General features: G+C 58.2%; 3 protein-coding genes across 3 annotated transcripts; all 3 read left to right on the forward strand.

Annotated features, from left to right (window-relative positions):
• The first annotated feature begins 1,135 nt into the window (after nucleotides 1-1,135).
• On the forward strand, nucleotides 1,136-3,406 carry ACKR1 (atypical chemokine receptor 1 (Duffy blood group)). Its single transcript, XM_056109565.1, has 2 exons — nucleotides 1,136-1,201; nucleotides 2,407-3,406. The coding sequence occupies exons 1-2, from the start codon at nucleotides 1,181-1,183 to the stop codon at nucleotides 3,376-3,378; spliced, it is 993 nt and encodes a 330-aa protein (XP_055965540.1). The 5' UTR covers nucleotides 1,136-1,180; the 3' UTR covers nucleotides 3,379-3,406.
• Nucleotides 3,407-12,254: 8,848 nt separating this feature from the next.
• On the forward strand, nucleotides 12,255-14,652 carry LOC130018893 (mucosal pentraxin-like). Its single transcript, XM_056109572.1, has 2 exons — nucleotides 12,255-12,318; nucleotides 14,057-14,652. The coding sequence occupies exons 1-2, from the start codon at nucleotides 12,255-12,257 to the stop codon at nucleotides 14,650-14,652; spliced, it is 660 nt and encodes a 219-aa protein (XP_055965547.1).
• Nucleotides 14,653-17,079: 2,427 nt separating this feature from the next.
• On the forward strand, nucleotides 17,080-18,260 carry LOC130018894 (mucosal pentraxin-like). The gene is made up of 2 exons (XM_056109573.1): nucleotides 17,080-17,194; nucleotides 17,665-18,260. Exons 1-2 carry the CDS (start codon nucleotides 17,080-17,082, stop codon nucleotides 18,258-18,260), a joined length of 711 nt encoding a protein of 236 aa, XP_055965548.1.
• The last annotated feature ends 3,850 nt before the right edge of the window (nucleotides 18,261-22,110 follow it).

Consider the following 22,110-nt stretch of genomic DNA (forward strand, 5'->3'; position numbering starts at 1 on the left):
GTGGGCATCCCCAGGAGGGATCCGGGAAAGGAAGGTCTCACCCCTGGGTGGGGGCTTCACCCTGTGGGCCCGGGCCCCACAGACAGGAGTGGAGGGACACGGCCAAGGTGGGCACGCGGACTCCAAACTCGCCTCCCAGCCCCACGTGGTGCTGGGTCTGCCCCTCCCACACCCTACACCCGGGCACGGGCACTGCTGCCAGCTCATGACCCGTGACGGCCCTTCCTAGCCTGGTCTCCACGCCTGAGAGGCGGAGTTACGGGGGTCCTCTCCCAAGGGGCAGAGCAAGCACGGGGGTGGGGGGGCCTTTCCTCCACCCCGAGGGGCCATGGGCTGAGCAGAAACACCGGGGCTGGTCCCTCCCACCCCACGCAACTGGCACTGAGTGGCTGACCCTTCCCCTAATCAGGGACCCTCAGATGGGCCGTAGATTCTCCCTGGATCAGGGACCCTCAGACTGGTCATAGACCCTCCCTGGGTCAGGAACCCTCAGATGGGCCATGACCTCCCCTGGGTCAGGCACTCTCAGACTGGCCGTAGACCCTCCCCGGGTCAGGGACCCTCAGACGGGCCATAGACTCTACCTGGGTCAGGGACCCTCAGACTGGCCATAGACCCTCCCCGGGTCAGGGACTCTCAGACTGGCCATAGACCCTCCCTGGGTCAGGGACCCTCAGATGGGCCATGATCTCCCCTGGGTCAGAGACCCTTAGACTGAACTAGACCCTCCCTGGGTCAGGGACCCTCCACCATGGCCTGCCCCCCGCCCCCCCCCAGTCCTGCCAGTGCCTGGGGTAACTGTCCCCCAGGGACCCCCACAAGGGCCTGCTGTGCCCCCCATAAGCCTTATCTGTCCCCACACCTGGCGCTCAGCCCCCTTCCCCCCCTTCCTGCTCCTCCCGTGCTGGGTCTGGGAAGCCCCTGGACACCCCCCCCAGGTTTGGGGAAACTCACTTTCTGGGCCCCCCTTCTTCCTTCCTGAGAGCAGGCCCACCCGGGCTGACCTGCAGCCTCCGAACAGGAAGCCAGTCCTGCCCTCTGGGCGGGCGGGCACCGAGGGCGTGGGGATGACTCCCGGAACCCCTCCCGCCAGCTCCTCAGCCCTCCCGGACCCCCCCCTCGGGGTCCGCACTTATCTCCCAGCCGCAGCCACAGACACAGCCCGGGCCGGAGCAGACACATGGGGAACTGCCTGCAGCCGGTAAGCAGAGACCCTGCCCGACCCTGCGCCTCGACACTGCGCCCCAACCCTGCCCGACTCTGCGACCCTACCCTGCGCCCCTACCCTGCCCAACTCTGCGCCCCTACCCTGCCCGACCCTGCGCCCCTACCCTGCGACCCAACCCTGCCCGACTCTGCGACCCCGACCCTGCGCCCCTACCCTGCACCCCAACACTGCCCAATTCTGCGCCCCCGACCCCATGACCCAGACCCTCTGCCTCCAACCCTGTGGGACCCTGCGGCCCGAACCCTGCCCCAACCCTGTGCCCCCAGACCCTGCCCGACCTTGCACCCTGACCCTGCTGGACCCTAACCCCAGACCCTGCTCCAACCCTGCGCCCCCGACCCTACGCCCCTAACCTGCCCGACTCTGCGCCCCCGACCCTGCGCCCCTACCCTGCCCGACTCTGCGCCCCCGACCCTGCGCCCCTACCCTGCCCGACTCTGCGCCCCCGACCCTGCGCCCCTACCCTACCTGACTCTGCGTCCCAGACCCTGCGCCCCCGACCCTGTGCCCCTACCCTGCCCGACTCTGCGTCCCAGACCCTGCGCCCCTACCCTGCCCGACTCTGCGCCCCCAACCCTGCGCCCCTACCCTGCCCGACTCTGTGCCCATACCCTGCCCAACTCTGCGCCCCCGACCCTGCGCCCCTACCCTGCCCGACCCTGCGCCCCGGACCCTGCGACCCCGACACTGCGCCCGGATCCTGCCCGACCCTGCGCCCCTATCCTGTGCCCCAGACCCTGCCCGACTCTGCGCCCCCGACCCTACCATCCAGACCCTGTGCCCCCGACCCTACGGGACCCTGCGCCCCGAACCCTGCCCCAACACTGTGCCCCCAGACCCTGCCCGACCTTGCACCCTGACCCTGCCGGACCCTAACCCCAGACCCTGCCCCAACCCTGTGCCCCAAGCCTGTCCAGACCCTGACCCCTAGCCTCTGCCCTCAACCCTGGATCTTCCCAACCCTGTGCCCCTCAAGCCTGCCCCCCCAGACCCTGTACTCAGCCCTGCACCCCCAGACCCTGCCACAGCCCTGCCCTCTCCCCCTCTCCCCTCCCTGCACCGCCTCCCTCCCTTGTGCTCCCACCCCGCCCCGCAGCTGCCCTCGCACGACTCCTCAGCCCCGACCCGTTCCTCACTCCCGGGCACCTGCCATGCCCTGCCTGGTGCCCGTCCTGCAGGTGTCCCTGACCCTGGCCGACAACTCCAGCCAGCAGGACTGGGGAGGGTTCTTCACAACGGAGGAGCTGGACCAGCTCATCTACGACTACGAGGACAGCGTGAACGACAGCGACGTCGCCGCGGCTGCGCCCTGCCACTCCTGCAACCTGCTGGACGCGTCCTCGCTGCCCTTCTTCCTCCTGCTCAGCGTCCTGGGCCTCCTGGCCAACGCTGCTGTCCTCTCCGCCCTCCTCCGGCCCCTCTTCCGCTGGCGGCGCTGTGCTGACCGGCCCATCCTGGCGCAACTGGCCGCGGGCAGCGCCCTCTTCAGCCTGGCACTGGCCCTGCTCGCACCAGGGCTGGGCGGTGCCCGCCCGGCCCCCCTGTGCCAGTTCGCCCACCTGGCTTGGCACAGCTCGGCCTTTGCCCAGGCGCTGCTGATCACCAGCCGGGCCTGTCTGGGGCCCCGGCTGGGCGCAGGCTGGTTCCTGCGCCTGATCCCGGCGGCTGTCTGGGCTGCGGCCATCGTGCTGGGGCTGCCCAGTGCCCTGACCAGTGACTCCTCCGAGGGCTCCTGCCCCCCGGGCCAGGGCTGGGGGCTGCTTCACAAGCTCCACGTCTCCTCCTGCTGGGGTCTCTTCGTCCTGCTGCCTCTGGGCCTGCTGGGCGCCAAGGGACTGAAGAAGGCCCTGGGCAAGGGGCCGTGCCCGCGGGTGGACGTGCTGTGGATCTGGTTCATTTTCTGGTGGCCGTATGGGGTGATGCTGGGAGTGGACGACCTGGTGAGGTCCCAGGTGGTGGTTATACGGTTATGCCAGGCCCAGCAGGCCCAGGACCTGCTGCTGCAGCTGGCCGAAGGCCTGGCCATGGTGCACTGTGTGGCCACCCCCTTGCTGCTGGCCCTGGCCTGCCACCGGGCTTCCCACCTTGCCACCCCACCGTTGCCGCCGGCTCCAGCTCCCCGCCCGGACGCCCTTGTAGGCAAAGCCTAACCCAATAAAGTCTGTCCTGCTTCCCAGGACTGCTCTCCTCCTGGTCTTTCACGCGCGATGGGGGGGGGGGGGGGGGGGGGGGGGAGAGGCCATCCTGAATGCCGGCGCTGTCCCTGTCGAGCCTGACAGGTGACCAGGGCTCAGCGCTGCTGCCCCTCAGTCTCAGGGACGTGGTGCCAGGGCCCAGCCTCTCCGGGAGGAGCAGCGGGAAGCGGCACTGAGGACCTCCCCAAGCCCCAGGCCCTGCTGCCGTGATCATGCTGACACCCGGGGTCCTGGGCCCCTCCTGGGTTCCTGAGTCACGGGACCCTGCAAAGCCACCTCCAGGCACCACCTCGAGGCTGGCCCAGAGGACCCTGGTGCCAGGGCTGTGGGCTGGGGCTCCAGCTGCCCCACCAGCGTGTCCCACGAGAGGGACGCGACAGCCTCCAGGCGAGGGGCGTTTCTGCTCAGAATGTCCCGTTCTGGGGTGACCCCCACAATCGCAAACATCACGCCCAACCTCGCGGTCCCGGGCCCTCCGGGAGCTTTTTATTGCCCACCCCGGCCCCGAGCTGGTCCCCGGAGCCCCCAGGCCTTCTGCGCCTGAGCCCTGAACCGTCTGCTCTGCCCTGGGCTTAGCAGGTGGAGTGACAAAGACCCGGCGCCTCCGCCCATCTCCCGTCTCCTAGCAACCAGTAGGCCAGCTCTGATTGGTGCTTCCGAGCGGGAGGCAGGGACCTGGGGAACGCGAGCGGATCCAATTAGAGAGAAGGAGCGGGGCCGCTCTGGACCTCTTTTGTGGTGCCTGAGGGTCTAAGGCTCCCGGAGCGGCTGGATTGGAGCTGGCCCCGGAGGGAGGAGAGGGCCTTCCCCTGCTCCGTGATGTTATCCGCCCCACGGCAGGGCAGCTCACCCCTCTGGGGGGGAGGGAGCCGGCAGAGGCAGGCTGCTGATAAGGAAAGGGGGGCCGTCCCCTCCCACCCCCTCCTGCCCCAGCTCTCAGGCCTTATCTCGTTTCCCTCTCTCCCCAAGCTGGGGAATGAATGAACGCCAGGGCATCCCGGGTCCCTGGCCCTCTCCCACCCCACCCAGCCTCCACCCACCCCTTCCCGAGAGCCTGGACGGGGCGTCCTGGGAGCAGCTCCAGGAACAAAACCAGCGCCCGGCACAGCCGCTATGTGGAGCAGGGCAGAGTGTCCAGCGGCCAAGACACCCTGGGGAAGACACTCAGGGAATGTGGGGGACACAGAGCTGGCCCTGTGACCCCCCCCCCCACACACACGCACTCTCCCCCGCCTTCCTTCAGAGGACTCACACCCCCACCCCCACCCCCTGCCCCGCAGCCTAAACCCACGCGTGGTCAGTGATTGCATGCAGATGGACGCCACCCCACGGCCCAGTCAGACTCAACCCCACTCCCAGCAGTGCTGCCCATGGATGGGTATAGCATGGGTGACCCAGCTCAGCTCTGGGGCTCTTCAGGGTGCAGGGGCAGGTACTAATTGGTCAGTAGAGGCGTCTCCAGCCAAAGGCCTTTGGACAGCAGGGACTCGCTGTAGGGCGTCCTGGGTGGGCTCTGCCTTTCACACCCAGGGGTGCTGTCCCCCACTGTTTTTTGTTAGCTGGCTTGTCTCAGAGAAAGAACCGCACCCCAGCTGAGCTGTGCCCCTAATCCCCCCTCCAGTGGTCACCTGCTCCAAGTCCTCTCCACGGGGCAGTTCCAGCCCCAGACCCCGACGCCTCCACTTCCCTGGGGCTCCGTGCCAGGGGTAATTATAGGCTATCCTGCACCCGACCTGTGGTCTCAGCACCTGCCGCCCCACAGGACTCTTCCTCCCGGAGTCTCGGGGCCACCACTGGCGACCACCACCTCCATCCTGGGGTCTCGGAGACCCCCCTCCAGCGCCCTCATCACTGACTGACCCTGCAACTCAGGGCATGTCAGCTCATCTGCAAGCCCAGCAGGCATCCTGCGTCCATGCTGGTACTGTTCTACCCGTCACTGCCCCCGGCCCAGAGCTCAGAGAGCCAGGATGTGGCCTCCGGGGCAGGCCGGGCAGCAGGTGTGGGCAGCAGGTGTGTCCCTGCTGAATCTTGCATGATGGGGCGGGACCCTGGGCTTCCCTCTCTTCCCTCCGAGCTGGGCACAGAAACAGCCTCGGGGCAGCCCCGTCCTCCCGCCCCACACCTGTGCTGGGGCCCCAGGGTGGGGGGCGATGGCAGAAAGTCACCCCCCAAACCCCGGGGCGGGGTGCGGGGGAGGGGGGGCGGCTGCTCTGCGGACTCCACCCAGTTCTGGAGCAAGAGCTCCGCCTCGTGGCCATGCCCTGCCACTGCATGCTCGCCACACCCAGCGGAGACCCCCTAGGACCAAGCAGGACCTGAGATGGAGCCCGCCGCCTTGCAGGGGTGGGTCGGGTCCTGCCGGAGTTCCCTGGGACAGTGGGAGCCGGTTCCCGCAGCCCTGAGGTAGTCACTGCCGGGCACCCCAGCCTATGTCCGGAACTGCAGGTGGGTCGAAGGGGTTGGTGCTCATCTCAGGAACTCCCCCTGTGTCTGGTGCCACAGGGCTCCCTCTGCCCACATTGCCCCCCCACCCCGTGACCTGGCACAAGATGTCACAGCCAGAGAGTGGAGGGGACCTTCCCGCTTCCCCCCAGGATCCCCAACTTGGGTGAGGTACCTCAGCACACAACGCAGAAAGCCAGGAGCATGCACATGGTTTGGGGCGGTCACACCCAACTCAAATCGGGGGGGGGACGAGAGAGACCCCACAGGTGCCCCTGTGACCAGTGTGGGTGCTATGGCCCCTCTGCTGACGGTAGGGCAGACCATGGCTCCCAGACCCACGTTGTAAGAAAGAAACTGCAGAGAGAACCAGCCCCAGGGAGCCACGCGCCCGCCTCTGCGCTGGCTGGCCAGCTGTGGCCGAGTCCTTCTCCACGCCCCCCCCCCCCTTCTCCCCAGTCCTTTCCCCCTGCCCTCCACACGGAACACAGCCCAGCTCCGAGAGAAGGAGTCATGGAGGCAGAAAGTAACAAAGTAGAAGGCAGGAAGGTGGCTGGGACCCAGAGAACCACCCTCAACCCCACCCGAGCTTGTGAGACTGCAGCTGGGGGGCTCCCAGAGAGGCATGACCAAAAGCACGTTGATTCACAAATGCTGTGCTCAACTTCCCGCCCCCGTCCCTGGGCAGGTGACACGGACAATCTGTTCTCCTGCCCGACACAGTGCCTTCCTCCGAGAACCACGACCCTGCGCCTCCAGCCTTTGTCCACCGAACAAAGAGCGATTATGCCCTAATGCCTGTGGGCTCCCGGGCCACGGCGCGTGGGGCGGATACTGCCCGGGAGGGGACACAGACTCAATGGTGGAGGCTCTACAGGCAGAAAAAAGCAAATTAATTCACTTGTCAAAGGTGTCCTCTGTGATAACCGAGTGTGCGGAGGATGCCCTTCATTCTGCTGTGCAGTTCCGTGGGGAAGAGATACACACACAGCCCTGGGTCTGGAGGACTGGATGGTCCATATTTGTTCCTGCTGCATGACGCCAGGCAATTCTCATTGTCCAAAGATGCAGAGTCACCAAAGCAAAGTTGCAACATTTAAATTGGCCACTAGAACTGGGAGAACTTTACCAGAAAAAAAAATCCCAATCAAAATATGGGAGGGGCTGGAGCAATAGTACAGAGGAAAGGGCGTTTGTCTTGCTCGTGGCAAACCCGGGTTCGATTCCCAGCATCCCATTGGTCCCCCGAGCACCACCAGGAGTAATTCCTGAGTGCAGAGCCAAGAGGAACCCCTGAGCATCACTGGGTGTGACCCAAAAAGCAAAAAAGAAAAAAAAAGAAGAAAAAACAAACTTTCTCAGAGAAGACATAAAAATGAACAAAAGGCACATAAAAAATGCTCTATGTCATGAACCATCAGGGGGATGCAAATGAAAACAACCATGGGATATCCTCTCACACCTCAGAGACTGGCACACGTCAAAAAAGAACAAGAACAACCAGTACTGGCACAGATGAGGGGAGAAACCGACTCATTAACTGCTGGTGGGAATGCCGACTGGTCCAGCCTTCTTGGAAAACAATGTGGGCATTCCTCAAAATACTAGAAATTGAGCTTCCCTATGACCCAGCGATACTGCTCCTAGAATTACTCTAGGAGCCCAAAAACGCAGCAGAAATGCCATCTGCACTTCAATATTTATTGCAGCACTATTCAAAATAACCAGAATCTGTAAACAACCCACATTCCCAAGAACAGACTACTGGATAAAAAAAAAAAATTCCATCTACATAATGGAATACTATGCAGCCACAGGGAAAAATGAATGGATGAATCTGGAGAGTATCATGTTGAGTGAAATGAGTCAGAAGGAGAGGGACAAGCTGAATGATTACACTCATTTTGGGGGGAATATATTTTTTAAAACCACAGTATAAAATTAATACCCAAAGTGAGTAGAAATGAGAACCAAGAGGATTGGTCCATGGTAGGATCAATGCTACAAGTGAAGGGCAGGGGAGTTAGGACAGAGAAGGGACCATTATGACAATGATAGTTGGAAATGGTCACTCTGGACAAGAGCTGAATGCTAAAAGTAGGTAAAGGGAATACATGATAACCTTTCAGTACCTGTATTGCAAACCACAATGCAAGAGGGGGGAGGAGAGAGGAGAGGAGAGAAAAGGAGGGGGAGAGAGAGAGAGAGAGAGAGAGAGAGAGAGAGAGAGAGAGAGAGAGAGAGAGAGAGAATATGTCTGCCTGGGGGGTGCTGAAAGGTAACTGGGGGACATTGGTGTATACATGGAACATAGTATACATAGTATACATGTATACATGTATACATAGTATACATGAGATGTAGTATACATTGTATACATGTATACTAGTAAAGAACTAGTTTTAGGATACTGTACAACTGAAACCAATCAGGAACAACTTTGTAACTGTGTATCTCACAGTGATTCACTAAAAAGGAATAAATTGGTCACTAGAAAATATGCCTTCAGATATGTCAACAGATTCCGCCATATTTTCTCATCTGCTAGAGATTCCATATCTGCACGGGAGGCTTATCAAATTGATCTTACTCACCATTGCTGTTGTTAAAACAATATCTTAGTTAACAAGGCATTAGAAAAAGTAGGTGGAACAGAATTTTTTTTTTTTTTGCTTTTTGGGTCACACCCGGCGATGCACCGGGGTTACTCCTGGCTTTGTACTCAGGAATTACTCCTGGCAGTGCTCAGGGGACCATATGGGATGCTGGGAATCGAACCCAGGTCAGCCGCATGCAAGGCAAACGTCCTACCTGCTGTGCTATCTCTCCAGCCCCTGGAACAAAAAATTCTTTAAAAAATCATGATCTTGGGTGGAAAATAAAATTGATTTTGTGTTATCTATAGTTCTGCTAGGAAGAATTACTTGCTTTTTTTCTTTTGGGGTCACATCCAGCGATATTCAGTGGTTCCTCCCGGCTCTGCATTCAGGAATTACTCCTGGCCTGGCGGTGCCTGGGGGACCCTATGGGATGCCAGGGGTGAACCTGGGTGGGCACATGCAAGGCAAATGCCCTCCCCACTGTGCTATTGTTCCAGCTATTGTTACTTGCTACTGGGCTGGAGTAATAGCACAGCGGTAGGGCGTTTGCCTTGCACGCGGCCAACATGGCCGACCCGAGTTCGATTCCTCCGCCCCTCTCGGAGAGCCCGGCAAGCTACCGAGAGTATTCGATATGCCAGACACAGTAACAACAAAGTCTCCAATGGAGACGTTACTGGGCCCGCTCGAGCAAATCGACGATCAACGGGAGGGCCTTTACCTTTACCTTTACTGATGTCGACAAAAGCTTATGACCACCACCACCACCAATATCAAATATTTTTAAAGAAATGTTTCTCATAATTTTTCTTCCCAATTTAAAAGAAGACGTTTTTCCAAATTCAAAAGAGACATCAATTAAAACACACAACGAAAAATGGGGGCACAAAGAGAGCAGCAGAGGGTGGGGCACTGGCCCTGCTCAAGGCGGACCCTGGCTCCACCCTGGCACCACCTGGTGCCCTGAGCGCTGTTGGATGCAGCTCTGGACACACCCTTGCAGGCCCAGGGGACCCGGCGTGCTCAGGGTCACTGAGACACCTATGGGGCCTCCTGAGCGCTGCCTGGCAGGCAAAAGTCTATAGCCCCCCACAAAAACAGAAAGGAAGCCCCCCAGTGAGCAGATGCCAGGGCCAGCTGTGGGCTCGGCGGGCACCAGGCTGTTTGCACAGGACTGCCCTCCATGCTTGTTTGGTTCTCGCCTTCACTCCAGAACCTTCCACCCACGCGCCCGCAGACCCCACCTCCAGCTAGAGTGATGCGCAGTTAGACCATTAGGCACCAGCAGGTGAGAGAGACACCGCCCAAGGCCTCATGGAAGCCAGCTCTGAGTTTGGCAGCTGGTGTTCCAACACCGCAGCAGGCTGGGCAGAGCTGCGGTGTCATCACAGAACACTTAGGTTTCACCAAAGATCCCGTCCCGCACGTCTGCACTACCTTGCAAAGCGATATCAAGGTCTGTGCAGTGTCCTTAAGCCTCTCCCGGCAGTTCGGTTCTGGTACCTGAAGGAAGGCCCAAGCAGCAACGTGTAGTCCTTGTCCCGTACCTGAGACTCCCAAAGTCTCTCTCCTGGGCCCTGTTTCACTGAGGTCTGAGGCTCAGCCCCCCAGTGCTCCCTGCTCCTCGCCAACGTCTCCCTCGCCCCATCCCGGTGGGACCTTCTCCAGCCCCTCACTCTGGCTTCTCCCTCCTGCTCTCTCCCTCCAGGACAGGGCCCACCTCAGAGACAAAACCCCAGCTCTGGGGTGGGGAGCTCAGCTCAGCGGGGGTGGGGGCAGTGAGCACCCATTCCCAGGAATTCTCTGATCCACTTGAAGCCAACACCCTCCCAGGCATGCGGAAGAGAAAGCAGGGACTGACCACATGTCTATCCCCCTGGGCTATTCCCCCTGGGCGGTCCCTCTGCTTGTTTGCCTAGATAAGGAGGTGTTGGTGACAAAGCTAATATGCTCATCAGTGTTACCTGAGCACTAAAGTGAGCGCGGGGTCTTTGAAGAGGCTGGGCTCTTAGGCTGGAAGTTTCAGGGAGCTCTGACAGGTGAGTCTTATCAGATCAGGCTCGGAGGTTATTGCCTTCACTTGTTTGTTTTTTCGGGGGCATCCAAGGGTCACTCCAGGTTAAAGCTTAAAGAGGAGCAAAGCTGTATTTTGTTTCTGATCTGGAAAAAAAAAATAAAAAACACCGCTGGAGTTTGGTGCTTAATGCATTTGCTTCCCACTCTCCAATAAAACACGGTTTATAAAATGTGGCTTTTAATTATGAATTTAAAACTGACTCAGTAACGGGCGCACTTGTCAAATGGATATAAGTCAAGCTGTCTTTTCACACACACATCACAGTGTGAAAGACTGGACTGAAATTATTCCCAGTATATTCAGTCGTGATATTTTGGCCTACAGTAGAACTTTTTAAGGGAAATAACTTATTCATTTAATGGTAGGCATGCATATACTGAGAAAAAAACTGGTGTGAAGAAACGTAAAGAAAGTTCCTGATGTTATAAGCCACTTAAGAGTGAGAGGAGGGAGATTCAGGAGACAAATGCGATGTCACACAGATGGAGCAGGATCTTAAATGTCCTGTAGTGGGGGCTGGGAGCGTTTGCCTGGCATGCGGCCAACCCGGGTTCGATTCCCAGCATCCCATAGGGTCCCCCGAGCACCGCCAAGAGTAATTCCTGAGTGTATGAGCCAGGAGTAACCCCTGTGCAATGCCGGGTGTGACCCCCCCCAAAAACAAAGCAAAAAAAATTGTTCTCCACCAGTTTCTTTGGGGGTTTCTTTGCGGAGGGCAGGAGGCAGCTGAGCAGAGCCGTGCCTCAGTGGCCCCAGGCTGAGAATGCTAAGACCCCCTGGATGGTTCCTGGGAGGAGCATAGTGCAGTGGGGGCAGCATTGGCCTGGCACACAGCTGACCCAGGTTGGATCCCCGGCATCCCATAGGGTCCCCCAAGCACTACCAGGAGTGATTCCTGAGTGCAGAGCCAGGAGTCAGCCCTGAGCATCGCCAGGTATGACCCCAAATTTATTTATTGATTTATTTTTATTGTTTTTTTGGGTCACACCCAGCGATGCACAGGGGTTACTCCTGGCTCTGCACTCAGGAATTACCCCTGGCAGTGCTCAGGGGACCTTATGGGATGCTAGGAATCAAACCCAGGTTGACCGCATTCAAGGCAAACACCCTACCAACTGTGCTATTCCTCCAGTCCCTATTTTTTTTTATTTTTAAAGAGTGGGGATCACCCTAAATGTGTTCCTGTAATCCAGCCTGCAGGTGAAACTGGGGCACACCCACACCTGTGGTCAGTCGGGGACTTCAGACGAAAGAGCTGCACATAGGCGCGGTGAGCCCAGAAACAGTCGGGGGTTGGTGGGTGTGGACAGACAGCTACCGCCTGGCTCCCTCCCAAGCCTGTGCTGCCCCCAGACCCCGACGATAAGGAAACTGCTCACACACACACCCCCGCAAGGCCCCCGGCCCCTGCCAGTGCCCCCGTCTCCCACCACTCTCCCTTAGTTGCTTCCCTTGGCCAGCGGGACCCGCAGCACCCCTCCCCTCCTTACCTGGGGGTCACCTGGCAGACACAAAGTGGCATCAGGGACGAGACCGCAGCCCCAGAGCAAACACGCCTGCCTCGAGCCGCATCTGGTCCTGTTAATGTTCACCCTCTCCGGCTCTGCCAGCTGTGCCCGGGGGCGATATAAGCAGCCCCGGGCAGCCACAGCCACGCTGGCCACGGCGACACTGTCCCTCTGCGGCTGACCAGGACGGAGCAGGCCACCATGGAGAGGCTGCTGCTGACCACCCTGCTGCTGCCCCTGCTGTCTGTGGACTCGGCGACTTCAAGTGGGTGCTGAGGTGGGGAGGGGCTGCGCTCGGTTGTGCTGCTGCTGCTGCTGGGGGCGGTGGGACCCCACAAGCTCACCTCTGACTGAGCAGCTAACACAACAACTGCGACTGTCCCTCACACCTGCTGGGTCAGGGCCAGGAGCACTCACCTTCCTGGGGAGCACAAACTCTCCTGGGGAGCACTCACCCTCTGAGGGAGCACTCACTCACACTCCGGGGGAGCACTATCTTGAGTCAAGACCAGGAACACTCACCCTCCTGGGCGTAGGATGACATTGGTTTGTCCTTCCTCCCTTGCCACAAGGAACCCAGGTTTATTACAGTGCTCCTGAGGCACTTCCATTCCATGGTGTTCGTCTGTAAACTCTTCCCTGTGCTCTCCTCCCCAACCAGTTAATCAGCTTTCCCACCCCTAATCAGTATCTGTTCATTTGTAAGGTCAGATCCTTCTAGGACACTGAAATTGTGTTGTAAGTTAATATTGCCTTTCTCCTCTCCTTATGTCTTTTGAATAGTTTAAAGAAATGCCCTTTTTGTATAGATACAGGAAGACTGTTAATATTATGCTTTGTAACTTAGGATTTAATTGGCTTTGAATATTATTCACTCCCGGGCATCTGCTTTCTCAACTTAAGCCTCAGTTGCCCTTACTTCCTAGCACCCCCAGGGCAAGCGGTGAGCTACCCTGGCATCGAAATGGGCCAGGCCAAAGTGCCACGAATTTTAACTATAAGTCAAGAGTTTGATCACAGACCAATGCTGTCATGATCCAAAAGTAACGACAAGACTAGGACCCTGCTAGGGATAGGAAAGACTATCTGGCCGGAGCACTGTAGTCTGAGATCAAGATGGCCCCAGAAGAGCAATTCTAACAGCTTAAGTATTTCTTACTGTGTCCATAGAAAATGATTTATATTATGTATGCTTATATGTTTGTTGGACAAGGAGAGGAGAAACACACCTAGCGATTCCGTTCTAGGGTGGGTCGTCCTGCTGAGAGAGTATCTGTCCTAGAAGTGGATTTCCCCGAGGGAAAGAAATTCACCCCCATTGATTGTGACCACACCTATGTGTAGTTGTTACCCCAACCCCTCATGGTTTTGGGATTTGACTAGACTGTAAGAGTGGGCTGGGGGATCAGGATCCAGACTTCAGAAGGAGAAGGAGAAAGGGGATCCAGATTCCAGAGCCAGAGGAGAATAAAAGGGGATTGAGGAGGAGAACGAAGGAGCACGGGGGAGGGAGAAGCAGGAGGAGAATCAGAAGAGGATGGAGATGGGAATGGAATAAACTGCAACTAAGACCAACCAGCCTGGCCCTCATTCCTTTCTTCACCTGCCCATCACCATCGACCTCCCCGGGGTGGGGGAACCAGTGTGAGACTACCGAACATGGGCGGAGGGAGAGATAGAGCCGCCACTGCAGCCCCTTTTTGAGTTTAAACACCGGGGAGCACTCACCCTCCTAGGGAACACTCACCCTCCTGGGGAGCACTCTGTCAATTCAGCCAATCAGGACTGGGAGCACTCACCCTCCTAGGGAAGACTTTCCCCCAGGGATTTCATATGCGGTTTCTTCTCTCGTGGCCCTCAGAGGACGCCCCCATAATCAGCGATTCCAGGGTTAGATGAGCCCCTCAGGACCAGAGTCCAGGCAGTGTGCAGGGAAGAGAGAGGGTGTGGGGTGCAGGTTGGGGCTTGGGGCGCTACAGGGAACCTCTGCTTGTCTCCTGCAGACCTGGAGGGGCAGTCGCTCCTCTTTCCCCGGGAGTCGGCCACCGACTACGTGTTGCTGACGCCACAACAGCAGAAGCCGCTGCACAACTTCACGCTCTGCATGAAGGCCTTCTCCGACCTCCCGCGAGACTATAGTCTCTTCTCTTATGCAACCAGATCCCATAGCAATGCGCTGGTGCTGCACGTGAATAGGCCGGGCGAGTTCTCCCTGACCATTGGCCACTCTGAGATCGTCTTCAGGACCCCCCAGCCCTCGCAGGGCCCCTTCCACGTGTGTGTCAGCTGGGAATCCTCCACGGGCATCGCCACCCTCTGGGTGGACGGGAGGCCCCAGGGGAGGAAAGGCGTTAACAAAGGCTATGTCCTGGGTGCCGAGGCCAAGATCATCCTGGGGCAGGAGCAGGACGCATTCGGGGGCGGCTTCGATGAGAAACAGTCCCTGGTGGGGGAGGTGTGGGATGTGCACTTCTGGGACAGGATTATTTCCATGAAGCGCACTGGGCCCAGCTGCCAAAACGGCAACCTTCTCGACTGGCACTCGCTCACCTTCCAGTCCTCCGGCGACGTGGTGATCAAGCCCAAGCTTTGGCGTTAGACCCCAACCACCCCACCCCCCTCTTCCAAATTAAACGCATCTGCCTACCTGCTTTCTGTGTCTGCTAACCTCGCACCCACGGTGCTTTGAAAAGGTGGAGGGTACTGGGGCCTGAGGAACAGGCCAGCAGGGAGGGCACTTGCCCTGCAGGTGGTGAGCGGGGTTCAATTCTCAGCACCCCTTTTGGTCTCCAGAGCACTGACAGGAGGAATTCCTGAGCGCAGAGGCAGGAGTAACCCCTGAGCACCAAGCCAAATGAAATAAAAAATTCAAAACGGGGCTGGAGTGATAGCACAGCGAGTAGCATGTCTGCCTTGCATGCAGCCACCATGGCCGACCCGAGTTTGATTCCTCTGCCCCTCTCAGAGGGCCCGGCAAGCTACCTAGAGTATTTCGCCCACACGGCAAAGCCTGGCAAGCTCCCCATGATGTACTCAATATGCCAAACACAGTAACAACAAGTCTCACGATGGAGACTTACTGGGCCCACTGGAGAAAATTGATGAACAACAGGAGGACAGTGACTGCCGACCCGAGTTCAATCCCCAGCATCCCATATGGTCCCATGAGCACTGTCAGGAGGAATTCCTGAGTGCAGAGCCCAGAATAACCCCTGAGCACTGCTAGGTGTGATTCCCCCCCCCCAAAAAAAATAAATATAAATCAAAAACTCAAAAAGGAGGAAGGGTGAACATATGGGAGTCTCAGGCTCAATTCTGGCCCGGCTTGGTCTGGGGTCCTTCTGCAAGAGCACTGAGCCAGGAGCAATGCCGAACACCGGCAAGTGTGGCCCCAAAGCCGGAAGCCAGCACAGGCCATGCGGCCACAGGGGCAGGAAGCTCGCTGGTCCTCCTGACATCCCGTGTTGTGGCCGAGGCTTCTTCAGCCCACAGCCTGTTCCTGGAAGAGCCCCCCAGCCGAGACACCCCCCACCAAGCTGGTCCCCTTGGGAGCAGAGGCTGGACCTCTCCAGTCAGAAGATCCCCAAAGGTACCACCCAGCGGTCTGGGGGCCTAACTTCCAGCCATCGCAGACCAGCCCTGAAGCAAGTCTTGCTCCTGAGCATGTCCCGAGATGGAGGAGGGGATGGGGCACCGCCTCTGCCCCTCCTCTTGGAGACTCCCCACAAGCTGCCTGCAAAGGGGGCTACCTCCCCCCCCCAGAGAAGGCCAGGTCCCGAAGGCACGAAGCCGGGTGGAGACCTGAAACGAGGAGGGGGTGGGCATGGGGGGACAGGCCCTTGAGAGTCTCCGCCCTTATCAGAGGCCCAGGCGTGACACCCCGATAGAGGCTGAGCTTCCTTCTTTCTGCACCTCGTTGCCCTCGGTGTGGACGTGGGGGCCAGTGGCTCAAGGCCAGCAGCTCCTGCCATGGACACACGCACCTGCTCGGCCGGGTACTGCTGCTCCTTTGTGAGTCGGGGGCGCCCTACCCCAAGGGCTAGGGCCAGAAGCGGCCCTTCCGGGGTGACTTTGCTGGGCACCTGGGGGTGTGGGGACCAGTTCCTGGAGGACTGTGCCCAGGCAGAGAGGGGCGGCGAGGGGAGAGGCTGCAGCTCCCAGGGGCATCGCCGGCCTCCCAGGGCCCGGCGGGTGGACACACTGACCCTTCTCTGCATTTTGTAGGCATGGGCAGTGTGGCAGCAGGTGACTCTCCGGGCCAGCAGTGTGTCTGCCCCTGTGTCCTTCCCGCCCCCTTGGCCCAGGGCAGTGGCCTGCTCCTGACCTCGTCCCCCCACACACAAGCATCTCGCACCCTCCATCCCTCCATCTGTCACGTCTGCTGGACGCGAAGCAACTCTGCCTGCGAGTCCTCACCCTTCCCTATTACTTCTGTCCCGTGGATGGTGCTGGCCCAGCCCGGGTGACCGGAGGTCTCAGTCACCATGGCCTGGACTGGGGTGTCCTGTCGCCCGCCTCTGGGGTCCCTCCCCTCAGGACAAACCCGTCACTCACCACCATGAGCCGTGACAGTGTAGAGCCGGGCCACCCCCCACCTCTGCTGCACCGTCCTCCCTCTCCTCATGGGAGCTTGGCAGCCTCTGGGTGCTGGCCAGGAGCCCTGACACCACCTGTGGCCATGCCCAACGTCCCATGGGTCTGGACTGCTTCCCTCCCAAGGCCTGTGTTGCCCCAGACCCCCGGACGAGGGGACTGCTCACGCACACACTCCCCTGCAAGACCCCCGTGGCATCCCCAGTGACGCCACTCTCCCCTGGTGGCTTCCCTCGGCCAGGGACCTTCAGCGCCCCTCCCCTCCTTCCTGGGGGATCGGTCGCCTGGCTCACGCAGAGTGGGGTCAGAGACCCAGCCACAGAGCAAACACTCCTGCCTCGAGGGCACTTCTGGTCCTGTTAATGTTCACCCTCTCCAGCTCTGCCAGCTGTGCCCGGGGACAGGGGTCTGATCTAAACTGCCCTGGGCAGCCATGGCCCACGGCGACGCTGTCCCTCTGCGGCTGACCAAGACGCAGCAGGCCACCATGGAGAGGCCGCTGACCGCCCTGCTGCTGCCCCTGCCTTCCATGGACTCGGCGACTTCAAGTAGATGCTGAGTTGGGGAGGGGCGGCTCTCGGGGTGCTGTTGCCGCTGATGGTGTAGTGGGACCCCACAAGCCCTCGCTCGCCTCCGACTTAGCAGCTAACGTGGCAATGGTGACAGTGCCTCACCCCCCCCTCGGGTCAGGACCAGGAGCACTCGCCCTCCTGGGGATCACTTGCCCTCTTGGAGGTTCTCGCCCTCCAGGGGAGCACTCGCCCTCCTCAGGAGCACTCACCCACCTGGGTGCACTCTCTCAAGTCAGGATTGGGAGCACTTACCCTCCTAGGGAAGACCTTCCCCCCAAGATTTCATGTGCAGCCTCTTCTCTCATGGCCCTCAGAGGAGGCCCCCATGGTCAGCGATTCCAGCGATGGGTGGGGCCCTCAGAAACAGAGTCCAGGGAGAGTGCAGGGTGTGGGGGGCAGGCCAGGGCTCAGGGGCGCTCCCGGGCACATCTGCTCGTCTCCTGCAGACCTGGAGGGGCAGTCGCTCCTCTTCCCCTGGGAGTCGGCCACTGACTTCATGTTGCTGACGCCACAACAGCAGAAGCCGCTGCACAACTTCACGCTCTGCATGAAGGCCTTCTCCGACCTCACACGTGACTACAGCCTCTTCTCCTACAGCACCAAAACCCATAGCGACGCGCTGGTGCTGTACATGTATAGGCCGGGCGAGTTCTCCCTGACCGTTGGCCACTCCGAGATCGTCTTCAGGACCCCCCAGCCCTCGCAGGGCCCCTTCCACGTGTGTGTCACCTGGGAATCCTCCACGGGCATCGCCACCCTCTGGGTGGACGGGAGGCCCCAGGGGAGGAAAGGCGTTAGCAAAGGCTATGTCCTGGGTGCCGAGGCCAAGATCATCCTGGGGCAGGAGCAGGACGCATTCGGGGGCGGCTTCGATGAGAAACAGTCCCTGGTGGGGGAGGTGTGGGATTTGCACTTCTGGGACAGGATTATTTCCATGAAGCGCACTGGGCCCAGCTGCCAAAACGGCAACCTTCTCAACTGGCACTCGCTCACCTTCCAGTCCTCCGGCGACGTGGTGATCAAGCCCAAGCATTGGCTTTAGACCCCAGCCCAACCCACCGCCCTCTTCCAAACTAAATGCCTCTGCCTACCTGCTTTCCGTGTCTGCTAACCTCGCACCCACGGTGCTTTGGAAAGGTGGAGGGTACAGGGGCCTGAGTTATAGGCCAGCAGGGAGGGCACTTGCCCTGCAGGTGGTGAGCGGGGTTCAATTCTCAGCGTCCCTTTTGGTCTCCAGAGCACTGCCAGGAGCAATTCCTAGTGCAGAGGCAGGAATAACTCCTGAGCACACAACCAAACGAAATAAAAAATTCAAAAGGGGGCTGGAGTCATAGCACAGCGAGTAGAGCACTAGCATTGCACGCGACCGACCGTGTTCGATTCCCAGCATGCCATATGGTCCCTGAGCACTGCCAGAGGTAATTCCTGCATGCATGAGCCAGGAGTAACCCTGTGTAACCCCTGTGTAAATCTGGGTGTGACACAAAAAGAAAAAAAGAAAGAATGAGTGGCTTATGAAACCATAAGCTGTTACTGGAAACTACTGTTTAACTGTTGCCTCATCACTGTTACCAAGGTGCTTGCTTAACTTTGAAACTATGAAACCTATATAAACCGCAAGAGACCTCTCCATGGGTGAGGCCGTAGACCCCAGTTAACTGGAATCAAACTCCTTTTGCGTTTGCATTGACTTGTGTGTGCCTCTGTCCCTCTTATGTGCATAGCCTCGTCCATCTTGTGTGGGCCTCTGTCCGTCTCTTTACTCCAGATCCGAAAACCTCCCTTACAGAACGCAAAAGTCCAGCTGCATCCTGGGGCCCCCTCTTGTGTCCCTCCCAGAGCCCCACGTTTTGCCTTCATTCAGATGTGACTCAGTGAAGGTGTCAGGATGACACCTTGTGTCCACACCAACGAGGGTTTCCACAGGCACCCCGAGGCAAAGGGAGGGGTCCACCTGCCCCCGGCCAGGCAAAGACACAGGAAGCCGCTTCCCTGTCCTCGAACATAGGGGACACAGAGGCAGCCCTGGGGGGTACAGGGAGGGCCCTGATTATTCTGTGGGTTCAACACCATCCATAGTGTGTACCTACACGCATTTCACTCCCCTGAAGAACAAAAATATTTACGTTGTAATTGCCCGGGCAAGTCAGGCAGGGGCTCAAAGTGCCCAGCGAAGGCCTTGGTTCCAGTCCCGACCCCATTTGGTCCCTTAAACACCACCTGTTGTGACCTTCAAAGCTAACAATGAAGGAAATAAGCTGCAATCACCTTTCAAACACATTGTACATCTCCAGACCTTGCTCAGTGACACGCGGGCCAGCAGGCATGTTTGCAAAGTGTGCAGTGCCTACTACATATGGAATCCCAGTGACCAAGAGCTTCCACAAGCAAGCCCTCCACCCCACCCCTAGTATGGGGCTTCCAGGACCCGGGCTGGCTCTCCCAGGAAACCCGCCTGCCCAGCTGACTGGCTGTCATGCCCACAAGTTGTTTCCAGGTTCCATCTGAGCGCGCCAACAGCCCCGGCCCAGAGACTCCCAGTTCAATCCCAAAATGGATTAGTGCCATACAGAGATGCCTCTAGAACCATTTACAATCTAGAAATGTATGTTCACAATCGCGACCGTGCGTGCTCTCGTGATCTTCAAAGTGAGCCATGGAAAATAAATGATCTAGCGTCTGCCCCTGGCAGGTAGGCTTGAGTGGTAGTGGGAAATTTTGAGCAAAATCTATCTCCCAATGGGGTATGGTGCCGCCAGTAGGTTAGTCTGTACCTGTGAGGTGAGTGCATCAGCAGCCTTTCAGATACCCCAAAATTGCTACTGTGCCTTTGGCCAGACCCCAAAAACTTGGGGCAAAGTTTACCAAGAAAGTAAACGGCCAAATGTTAGGTATGTGGGAGACACACCCACAAACCACCTCCGGCTCAGCTATATAATTGGAGGCATGGCCTCTCCGGTTCCTGATCGAACTGCTTAATGGCCATGATCCCAGAGTCTCAGAAACGAATCTCGGAACCCAAAGGCTTTTGGCAGAAATGCGTCCTGTTCCTGCAGTAGATTCCTGGCGCTGGGCCACTCCAGGTGGGAATAGGTTTCGTGCCTTGACCTGTTCCCCCTGGCGGCCTGGTGACCACCATCCTCCAGAGGCCACTGGATAGTCAGGTTTGGGCCTGCAGTGACGAGACACACTGGGCCTCACCCCACGGGGGTGGAGCCGACTCTTTCTCCCCATCCCAACGAGACCCCGTGTCGCTACCTACAAACGGCCTCTCTGGCTCCTGATCAAGCTGATTAATAACGACGATACCGGAGACTCAGAAACAAATCTTGAAACCCAGTGGCTTTTGGCAGAAATGCATCTGGACTGCATACAAGTGGCCGCTGGCTCAGAGCTTATTGGAAAGCCAGGTATGAGCCGGCAGTGACAGGGCAACTGCAGTCTCATGGGAAGGGGGGCGGTACTGGCTCGTCCTTCACGCCCTACTGAGGTCACGAGTTGCCCCCCACAAGCGGCTCTCTGGCATGGCCATGGCTCCAGAGGAAAAAGAACTGAATCCAGAGCCCGGAAGCTTGCAGCAGAAAAGTGCATGGACCATGCGTTAAACTACGGCGCCTTGCCTCTCCAGGAGGGAAAGGGTGTTGCTCCCTTCCGCCTTTTCCCCCCCGACAGCAAGGTGGCCACCACCTCAGAGCTTATTGGAAAGCCAGGTATGAACCAGTGGTGAAGGGGCAACTGCAGTCTCATGGAAAGGGGGACGGTACCGGCTCGTCCTTCACGCCCTACTGAGGCCACGAGTTGCCCCCCACAAGCGGCTCTCTGGCACGGCCATGGCTCCAGAGGCAAAAGGACTTAGTCCAGAGCCCAGCAGATTGCAGAAGAAAAGTGAATGGACCATGAGTTAAACTACGGCACTTTGCCTCCCCAAGAGGGAAAAGGTGTTGCTCCCTTCCGCCTTTCCCCCCCCCCGTGGCAGCAAGGTGGCCACCACCTCAGAGCTTATAGGAAAGCCAGGTACGAGCTGGCAGTGACATGGCAACTGCAGTCTCATAGGAAGGGGGGGCGGTACCAGCACATCCTTATGCCCTTTGCCCCCCGTGAGTGGCTCTCCAGCACGGCCATAACACCAGACACACAGAGACCAATCTTGTAATTATCTGACTCCTTGCAGAAATCCAAAATCGTGGCCAAATGACATTATATGATTCTCATAACCAGCTATAGAAAACGAAATATTTCACAATGCCTGTTCAGCAATTCTGATTGTTTGGGGGGAAATTCTAAACAATAATGGTGCATCTTTTCTCAAAATAATGAATGTAATCAATGGAGAGAAGAGTTAAGTAGAAATCACCTGCCTCACAGGCATTTGAAGGGGTGGGAGGGGGGTATACTGGGGTTCATGGTGGTGAAAAATGAGTACTAGTGAAGGGAAAGGTGTTTGATCATTGTATGACCGAGACTTAAACCTGAAAGCTTAGTAAATTTGCCCATAGTGATTCAATAAATAAATAAGTAAGTAAAATAAGTAAAGGCCCTCCCGTTGATCATCGATTTGCTCGAGCGGGCCCAGTAATGTCTCCATTGGAGACTTTGTTGTTACTGTGTCTGGCATCTCGAATACGTCACGGGGAGCTTGCCAGGCTCTGCCATGCGGGAGAGATACTCTCAGTAGCTTGCCAGGCTCTCCGAGAGGGGCAGAGGAATCGAACTTGGGTCGACCATGTTGGCTGCGTGCAAGGCAAACACCCCACCACTGTGCTATAAGAAAATTAATTAATTAATTAATTAATTAAGGTGGAGTTCATGCCGAATTCAATCAGCTAGTCAGTGGCTGAATAAATAGCAGTACTCCTACAAAAAAAAAAAACCTTAATGCCCAAAACGGGAGG

The sequence above is a fragment of the Sorex fumeus genome, unplaced genomic scaffold (assembly GCF_029834395.1).
Source record: "Sorex fumeus unplaced genomic scaffold, SorFum_2.1 ptg000316l, whole genome shotgun sequence".
NCBI classification, from domain to species: domain Eukaryota; kingdom Metazoa; phylum Chordata; class Mammalia; order Eulipotyphla; family Soricidae; genus Sorex; species Sorex fumeus.

Bases quoted from the DNA above. Each gene is read 5' to 3' on its own strand.
- ACKR1 (XM_056109565.1), top strand. From the start codon at position 1,181: ATGGGGAACTGCCTGCAGCCG. The intron at 1,202-2,406 runs GTAAGCAGAGAC...CCCGTCCTGCAG, and splicing joins TGGGGAACTGCCTGCAGCCG to GTGTCCCTGACCCTGGCCGA.
- LOC130018893 (XM_056109572.1), top strand. From the start codon at position 12,255: ATGGAGAGGCTGCTGCTGACCACCCTGCTGCTGCCCCTGCTGTCTGTG. The intron at 12,319-14,056 runs GTGGGTGCTGAG...TGTCTCCTGCAG, and splicing joins TGTGGACTCGGCGACTTCAA to ACCTGGAGGGGCAGTCGCTC.
- LOC130018894 (XM_056109573.1), top strand. From the start codon at position 17,080: ATGGCCCACGGCGACGCTGTCCCTCTGCGGCTGACCAAGACGCAGCAG. The intron at 17,195-17,664 runs GTAGATGCTGAG...CGTCTCCTGCAG, and splicing joins CATGGACTCGGCGACTTCAA to ACCTGGAGGGGCAGTCGCTC.